The sequence below is a fragment of the Hypomesus nipponensis genome, chromosome 20 (genome assembly GCF_054491055.1).
Source record: "Hypomesus nipponensis isolate SF chromosome 20, ASM5449105v1, whole genome shotgun sequence".
NCBI classification, from domain to species: domain Eukaryota; kingdom Metazoa; phylum Chordata; class Actinopteri; order Osmeriformes; family Osmeridae; genus Hypomesus; species Hypomesus nipponensis.
Genome location: NC_140380.1, coordinates 2,316,338 through 2,325,909, shown reverse-complemented (window position 1 = coordinate 2,325,909; position 9,572 = coordinate 2,316,338). Strand labels below are relative to the sequence as shown.

At 48.1% G+C, this 9,572-nt stretch overlaps 1 protein-coding gene across 1 annotated transcript; it reads right to left on the bottom strand.

Moving 5' to 3' along the window:
- Positions 1 to 1,551: 1,551 nt before the first annotated feature.
- Positions 1,552 to 9,059, bottom strand: LOC146245129 (alpha-1A adrenergic receptor-like; the record flags this gene model as incomplete). The annotated part of the gene is made up of 2 exons (XM_084683426.1): positions 1,552 to 2,473; positions 8,072 to 9,059. Coding segments are annotated over 2 exons (1,566 nt in total), but the record flags the coding sequence as incomplete, so codon positions are not given.
- Positions 9,060 to 9,572: the final 513 nt, after the last annotated feature.

Sequence of the window (9,572 nt, the reverse complement as noted above, 5' to 3'; positions counted from 1 at the left end):
AATTTTTAAGTAAATCCATCTAAGCATCAGGCTCTCATGTCAGCCAGACACAGACAGCCAATCACATACATTATAATAATAATGTTACACAGTTGTTAAGGACACGGACATCTTAATATAACCAACTATTCCAGCCAGCTCAAAGCCAGCGGCAGCCAGCTAACATCCCAAAATGTTTACAAAACAACTTACATAACACCTTACCTCCCAACACCTCTGCTACACACTATCACTGTCATTCAGTTATTCAATCACTCAGACACCCATTTACTCAGTTGCTCATTCACACAGTCACACATCTACCAAGTCACTCATTCACACAGTCACACATCTACCCAGTCACTCAGTCAGCCAGACACCAAGGCAAAATGTCCTTAAAGTAAATAGAAATCTCCCCACCCCTCATTCTGCAAAGGGGTCCAGAGCAGGTCCTTGTGAGCTAATGCGTCAGCAAGGTTGTGCCCTGATGATGCAGAGAATGAAATCACACTGAGTAGATGTCATAAGCAGGTGGAGGGCATCAGACCCGCAGACAAGAGACAGAAATCCAGCTCAGCCCTAAATAAACAAGGAAGCTTCCCCACGGATACACCCTCTTAAGACTGCATTAACAATTTGCCAAAGGGATTGACTGCAACTAAATACTAGAATTAACAGAAACTATTCAGTATGATGCAGGGCCTCTACAGGCGTGGTCATACGTTTTGGCAATGACAAATGTTGTGTTTTGCAAAGTTTGCTGGTTCAGTATATTTGAGGAAAATGTTTTCACATGTTTCAATAGAATACAGGAATCACAATAAGGCACATTTCGTATTTCTTAAAGCTTTTTGGGGGTGAACATTTTCAAAAGATATGCATATAATAGTCCCCTCTTTTACAGCAGTCAATCTGCTCTTAAAATCCAATCAGAATGATAGAGGGATTTCACCTGGCTAGAACTAGTTCACACATTCCCCTGTGCTGATGATATGACTTACTGAAATTATGTTAGCAGTCATTTTATGCCAAGGCCCAGCAAGCTTTGCAATCACAAAATGTATGTCACTTCCAATCATTTTGGCCACAGCTGTATACTCTGTATTGGAAAAAAGCAGCTGTAGTCCAACCAGCATCCAGCCATGAAGCTGAACCGTATGTGCATCAGGATGCTGTAAGAAACATATCTCACCAACACCATCAATAGACACACATTGATGTCAATGACACGTCCTTTAGTGAGAGACTGACGCTGTGGAGGTTGATATCACCATGGACTGCTACAGCATGGCAATGCCAATGTCCTTGTCATGTCCAACTGAAGTTCAGGCAACCCCAATGAACGTTCGTTAACAATCCATGTTTCTCATGGTCCTTACTGTGAAAACCACGTTTCTGGACTTTTTCTATTTAGAGAGTCCTTGTTCAGTACCACAACAGACCATCACAGCTTGGTCATCAGGAAACGTTCTAGAAAGGGCACTGTTTGATTAATAGAATACCCCCCCATACATCCCAGCAACCTCTCTCCCTCCATACATCCCAGCACCCCCCACCACACACACACACACACACACACACACCCACACCACTTCCTGATCCATGACGGGACAGGAATGTCAGTCTCAGTGCTTAGAGAGACCATTACTAGTGGTCAACATCAGTGATGGTCACTGAGGAACCAAACTGCATATCTTTCTCTTAAAGAATGTAATAATAAATAAAGCTTTTATTTCAACCTTTTGATTTGCAGTCAAACTCTACCACTGAAATACATCTATCCCTGTCCTCTTCAGCAAAACAATGATTTTGTCGTGTCCCATAAATGTTGCATTGATGTCCTGCCGGTGTGAGAAGGAGTTCTCATGTGTGTCTGTGTCACGGTTAATTAACGCTTTCAGTGGCATCCTCCATGATTACATCAGGCTCTCGGATATGGCTCTGCCATCTTCTCTGTGCTGCTCCACATCTCCATTCCCGCTCTGCCCGTTAACGTGGACTGACACCAGCTCCCGGGGAAGCGGCAACACCGGGTTTACCCTGTCGAGTCCGAGCCCCCCCCGGCTCCCGGCCCCTGGCAGCGCCAGCATCTGCCCAGAGAAGAGGCTCCCGGGCTGGGAGAGGGCTGACAGCATGGACCCGCTGCCCCAGCCAGGCTCCAGGTTCATACCCCCTCCGGTGCCTCCTCTGGCCCCCCCACCAGCCCGGTTGACACAGCGGGGGGAGGGGGTGATGGAGGACAGGGTTTGCAGGCTGCCGTTCAGGTACGCTTGGTTGGAGGCAGAGCCTAGGTGAGGCCGGTAGTTGTAATAGGCTCGCCAGCCCTGCTTCCTCTTATGGTGACACTGGCAGCGCAGGATGCGGATGAACGCCAGCTTGAACTCACGGCTGTAGCAGGGGTAGATGATGGGGTTCAGACAGCTGTTGAAGTAGCCCAGCCAGAAGATCACCTTGAAGAAGGTTTTGGGGGGCCGCAGGTTTGCATTGAAAGAACCTGAGGACGATACGGGACCATCAGAAAACAGCAGGCCAGAACACTATCCATTTCTAGTTATCTTACCATATTTCTATGCATTGAGCCAAATGTTGTTTTCTATCTTTTGCAGTGGTAAATATGACTCTGTCAATCCATCCCTTTAGCTTTGTGTGAATAACAAAACCGTGTGCCGACTCATCTCCCTCAACATGTCGTGGTTTGATTAAGAAGCAAAGAGGAAGCCAGTACGACCTACAAGCAATACCAGGCTGCAGTACCAGCCAGCAAGATTGTCTGGACTGTTTGTCACTGCAGAGTGTAGTTTTTTAAACACCACTAGGTGGCAGACTGAAGCTTGCTGATCAGAGGCCGTACACAGCTGAGAGACAGAGAGACTGGCAGCATTATTCTGATGTCAAATAAAGCAGAAGAGGGGCTATGTGCCATCTGTCAGTTCTCACATACTCTGGCCTCAGAGATTTGAGGAATGTGTGTGTGTGAGTTTGTGTGTATGGGGGGTATAGAAAAGGTGACAGTGGTTCCCTGGTAGTCTAGTTCTGACTTGATTATACTGGCTTGACTCAGAGAGCCTCTCTCCCCGCCCCCCCTAACCACACATGCACTACTACACACAGTTTAACAATCTCTCTACTATCCCTGACACACCAACGTGTCTATCCAATATTTGAAGGGTCATACACTCTTTAGTGGTATGCAAAACCTGTTAGTCAATGGTTAGACATGACAGTTGTTTTTGTAATTCACATTGTGTATTTGACCTCCATCAATAAAAGCCCAAAGTAGTGAGGTACTCAGCTGCACCCAACAGCAAGGTGACCTCCATTGTTCCAGCCCCCCGACCTCATGAGAATAACACTAATAAAACTGCAGATGCGGAAAATCTAAAGTCTATCTAAACCAGCGCCAGTCTCTCAGCCTGTCATTGTCCTGGCCTGCAGAGACCCCATTAGCACAGAGACACCATGAACCTCTGAGAATCTATTTTCCCATCTTCAAGACCAGAGTCATTCCCCTTTATTTTCCTCCTCCATCTCAGAGAGCAGTCTCCTCTCCTCCCTTTGCTCAAGGAGCAGAGCCATCCCCCTCTACCCTTTTGTCTTAAAGGTCAGTCATCCCCCCACAGTGCCAGACTCTTCCTTGGTTTGTACAGGGACTAATCCCCTGAGATCAGCCCTCAAGGAAAACAAGATTTTACTTCCTTTTTTTCTCTCTGAGTTGCTTTCACTGTCCATCACATTCTCTCTGTGTGTCTCATTCTCTTTTCCTACTCCATGACACTTTCTCCCTCTCTAATTCTCCTTTTCTCTGTAAACCATCACATCCTCTTTTTGGCCCCTCTGGACTCGGCATTGTGGGTAATCATCGGCTGTGGTATGTCTCACTAGACCCCGCCCCTTCTGCCATTCAGCAAACTGACAGCAAAGATGAGCTGGCATGCCTTCCTGATTGAGTTTGCGGATGGAAGGGTGGGAGGGTAGAGAAAGGAGGGGGTGTACAGCTAAAGAATTATAGCAGCATTTTCTCAGAGGAGTCATATTTCAAACTTCCAATATGTGAAGTCAGCTATTCTCAGACTGGCTTTGGGATCGACTGCAGTTTTTCCTCTCCCATTGAACTTTCCTGCCAGTCCTCTATACAGACATTGTTCCTCATCTACACCTGCTTCTCTATCTGCTACAGAGCACCTCCACCTGCTGCTCTATCTGCTCTATCTGTCTACAGGGAACCTCCACCTGCTGCTCTATACGCTACAGAGCACCTCCACCTGGTCCGTCATCTATCTACAGAGCTGCTCAACCTGAAAATACATTCGGGGGGGGGGGGGGCGCCTTTGCCCAGGGCACCAGATGTGCTAGGAACGTCACAGGATGCAAACACATGCGTGCAGGTGGATGGTACACTGAGAATACACACACACGTATGAGGTGTCCACCGAATGGCTCTGTATTTTCTCCATCCATGCTGTCCTCTCTCCCAGGGCAACCTGGAGGAGTAGGCAATCATATCAATGGTACTCTAGGCCGTTTTCTTGGTCAAGGACAGGGCAGGACACAGATCTGTTCGGTTTTCTATTGGGGTTCTTTGTGAAGGAAACTCATGTGAGCACAAGGAGAACATGCTAACTCCACACAGAAAGGCCAAGGAGACCCACCTGAGCACCAACAGGCCTGGGGGAGAATATGCCCTCAGTGCCAACAGTGCTCCATGTGGGAATATAACACAGGACCTAACTGTGAGGCTGCAGTGGAAAGCACCTGGTTATCTGTATTCAACCTAAGATACTCTTTGATGCAGGTTTCCAGACACAGTCAGAAACCCCTGACTGCACTAAATCACTCTTCCAAATTAGAGTCATGTTAAAGATTTTCAGCTGAGTGGGTCATTAACAGCTACTCAGCGTGAGTCCTGGAAACCAGCCCAGAAGTGTCCGCTGTCTCAACTCTGTAGACAGGCTGCCCAGAAGTGTCCGCTGTCTCAACTCTGCAGACGGGCTACCCAGAAGGTCCAGACGGACTAGTCCCAGAAGGGCCAGTACACTCAGACAGAATCAGTTATCTGAGGTTTGAATATGGAATGTTTATATGCTGGTGAGGACTCATGGACACAAACTCTTTGTGTTTCTCTCTCTTTCGGTCTGCCTCTCTCTCTATGTTGCTCTACGTCTCCTTCTGATTTAATTTTTTGATTTACCTGTATTAATTGATCACCTAATCACTTACAGTGTCGTCTTTCCCATATTCTCAGTCTCTATACTGTGGCTGTTGTAGGGGAGAGAGGGGGTGTATGGGGGGCAAGACAAGGAGTAGGGGGAGAGGGGCATGCTGAGGAGAGAGAACGGGGAGTGTAGGGAAGAGAGAAGTTATGAAGAGGAGAGGTGGGGTTGTAGGGGGGAGAGAGGGGGGGTAGGGGAAATATAGGGGCATGTATGGGGGAGATCAGTGGTGTAGAGGACAGGGGGGGGGGGGTAGAGAGGGGTGGGAAGAGAAAGAGGCAGACAGAGGGTTTCTGAGAGTGTCTGGCATCTCTGCCACATTCCTCAGTCCTCCCGCTGTGGCAGACAGCTATCCCACAATACCACTGCCCTCACAGCTCACTTGAGAATTCTGGTTAGTCGGTTAAGCAGGCTGAACTTTCCAGGAGAACTTCTATTCCTACTGACTGTGGTGGGAATTAAAAGTACTCGTTTACAGCAGCTGTATAGACTGGGGAACAGGGAAATCCCTAAATCACTCAAAACTTGAGAAATTTAAATACATCTATTGTGGTATCATGAGAGGCTAAACCACGGTGCGGGGTGTAGGGCAGTGCGTCAAAACCGGACAGAGCAGGCAAAACTGGGTTCAAACAAAGAAACCGGTTCATTCACCAACAAAAACGTAGGTCAGGAAGCAAAACATAAAAGTTACTCTGAACCCAAAAAGTTGCTCCTCGCCTTGGATCCTACCAATGAATTCTAAACTTAAAGTTCTTCTGGCATCGACCTCTGTTTGTGCCAGGTACGCTCTCTCCCACTTGGTATCTGTGTCCAGCCTTTTGTCCTCTCTCCCTCCCCCGCCTGAGCTCCCGCCTCAATCAGAGGACTGAGGCATTTGCACCTATCGGCGTGGTGCATTCTGGGAGGCGTAGTTCTCCCGTCAGTCATCTTGTAGCACGGTAGCCACTCACAGAGGGAAACATACCGCCCCTCTACCACATGTCCTCTTGTGATGCCACGCTATGAAAACAAAACTTCCTGGTCTCCCTGCTCTGCCAGTAGTCCCTCTGCTAGTCCAACCAAGACCTTAACCTAAGAACTTCTCCTCATCCTCACCCTATGGTCACCTATCTCTTTCTCCTTCCTCACACCATGCAATGTGTCCCCCTTAACAGCAGCAGGTGCTCCCTCCTTTCTTCCTGCCTCTCTCCCTCACTACAATCATCCAGTGTTTACTACTTCACCCTGGGTGACAGGAACCCAAACCTGTCTTGTCTGTGGTATGTAAAACTGGGTCGGGAGCGGGGCTAGACCAGGATAGCATCAATGACTAGAAACTGGTCCGAGGGCAGGGGAAGGGGGCCTAGACCTGGAGGCTGATCCAGAACCAGGTTTGTTCACAACCAGATTGAGATACACAATCAGTTTCCCCTCAAACATGGCACCATCAACAATTTCGAGTCAGGCCAGTGGCAGATTTAGGCATAGGCAACATGGGCAGCTGACCAGGGCGGCATCTTTCTGGGGGCGGTACAGGGCACTCGCACCAAAAAGAAAAATCAAAATTGTGAAATTTGTTGAATAGTTTATATAATATATATAATAATATAATATATAATAACATTATAATAATATCGCTCATTTGCACCTCACATCAATGATATAATGTTACCGTGTGGGACTGTGGGTCATAGTGGGCGCACTGATTCTAGTTTGGAAGCTAAGCAGGCTACCTGCAGCTCTAGTCAGAAGTACGAGATGGGAATTGGAGCGGGGACAGGTTGGCCTAAGGTCTCCCTACTGGAAGCCCGAGGTAGGTGGAACAGGGGAATCTATCAAATGTGCACCTCTAACTTTGTACAGTAATGCAACTAGTAAAATCTGACACACTACGAAATGCTATCAAATAAAACACAATTCATTCATAATACTGTGTATATAGGCCTACAGTTGTACAGACATATTGATGCATTTCTTTCTGGTTTGTGCAAAATCGTTTACTATACTATAAAAACAGTCTGCACACCACCAAGATGAATTGGTTCAGTCTTGACTCTTGATCGACAGTGTTGGGGATCATGTAGTAATGTTATAATTATTTATGTGTTGGGGGGCCTGGCGGGTTGTTTGCCCAGGGTGCCATACAAGCTTAACCCGCCATTGAGTCAGGCTCCGCTATCAGTTCTGACAGAGACACCATGACCCTGGTGATGACTTGACAATCAGCCAGTTTCAACAGCAACAAGGTTGGCCTATGTTAACCAAGACCAAGAATTCCTCCATATGCTATTTTGGTCTGGATGGTCTGAGAGTAGTGAAGCTCGTTAATTAGGAATAACATGAGAGTTTACGGTGGACAGCTACATTCTTAGGCTGTGCTCGCTATCGGTCGCTTTGGACGAGCATAAAACAAAGCTCTGTGAGCTTCTGAACTTACGTTCTTTCAATGTGTATTCAGTATACAAAGTATCAATTCTGGTTCAAATACAAACTGTGGTATCCCAGTTACATTTAGTCATTTAAGCAGCTCTTATCCAGAGCGACAGGGACATTCTCTCTGAGGCAAGTAGGGTGAAGTGCCTTGCCCAAAGACACACGTCATTTGGCACAGCTGGGAATCGAACCAACAACCTTCTGATTAAAAACCAGACTCCCTAATCTGTGTGTGTACGCGCGCATGAACGCACGTGCGTAACAGGTGATAACGCTTGGGACTTATGACTATTCGTTCACCTGTCCTTGTAAACTATATTTGGCCAATCAATGTGGACTTTCACGGCAAAGAAAATTATGCTAATAATACCAAAACGTTAGTAAATATATGTTTAAATGCTGAGATTAAGTATTGAGGGGCTGAACAGATTCGGTGTTCAAAGACATGTCGTCAGCCACAAACCTACCGATGGGCAGCGCGAGGAAGAACGGCAGCCAACAGAGGATGAACATGCCCACCACGACACCGAGCGTCTTAGCAGCTTTCTTCTCCCGGGAGAACTTGAGAAACTTAACGGTCAGCGTGCTCCGCGCCTGTCCCTTTCCCGTCCCGCAGTACTCCTGCAGCCTCGCGCCCTTGCAGTGTATCCGAAGCGTAAACTCATTGGAATCCGTGCGCTCTTTCATAACTCCCGCCTCCAGATTTTTAGTAGTTCGTTTCGCTACGATGTACACGCGGCAGTACATGGCCAGAATTACCGCGAGGGGAATGTAGAAGGATCCGAGTGAAGAGAAGAGCGCGTAAAACGGTTCCTCGGTGATTGGGCAAACGGTGTCGTCTTCGGACGGGGGTTGCTTCCAACCGAGCAGCGGTCCGATGGAGATGACGGTGGCCAGGACCCAGACCCCGAGCATGGCCAGCAAGGCCCGCTTCTCAGTCACTATGCTGGGGTACTGCAGCGGGTACCGCACCCCGATGTAGCGGTCTATGGAGATGACGCACAGGCTCATGATGGACGCGGAGCAGCACAGCACGTCCACCGCGGCCCAAATGTCACAGAAGATCCGTCCGAACACCCAGTAATCCAGGATCTCCAGGGTGGCGGACACAGGGAGCACCGTGGTCCCCAGGAGCAGATCAGCGATGGCCAGGTTGATGATGAAGTAGTTGGTCGGTATGCGCAAATGTCTGTTACACACAACGGACAGGATCACGAGGATATTCCCGACGATAGCAAACACTATGAAGGCACCAAGGATCATACCCACAGGCACGGCGCGTGTGAGGTCCAGTGGGCTCGCAACGGTGGAATGGTTGGAGCTATTCCCAGACTCAAGCAACGTTGCTGGGGCCTGCGCCACTGAGGACAGCTCCGCGGAACCGTTATTCCAGAAGTTCGCAGCATCTTCGATGTCAAAACTCATTTTGATGAAAGTTATCCGCCATGCCAGATAAAAGTTGGCAGAATCAGTTGATCACAATCACAATCACAATACAACGTTCCAAGGGTTATTTATACTCTTAATGCATAGCAGGGAGAGAACTCTCCGTATAACCTTTTATGGTGCGTCAGTCCCACGGACAGCCCTGCCTAAAAACTGCACTTTGCAATTTGATTGTGCCTTGCAGGACTGCTGTTACTTTCGAGACTATACTCTCTCTCTGACTCTCTCTCGCTCTGTCTCTCTCTCAACTATCTGTTGTTGTCCTCTACTCCACAGCTATCCAGTGAGGTGAACAAAAACTGCGGACACGCCGCACCCGTGACCCCTCCCGCACCTATCTTCCGACCGGAGTTCCAATCTATCCCTGCTCGTCCTTAAACTGGCTAGTGGTCGTGGATAGCCAGAGAGCATTGGAAGATTAGTCGCTTTTGATAGGTAATTTAAGTCGCCTGCTAGCAAATATAGCCCGCCTGTAATCCCCATTCACTCTATTTCGAGAGCCGTAAGCAATGTGTCACGGTG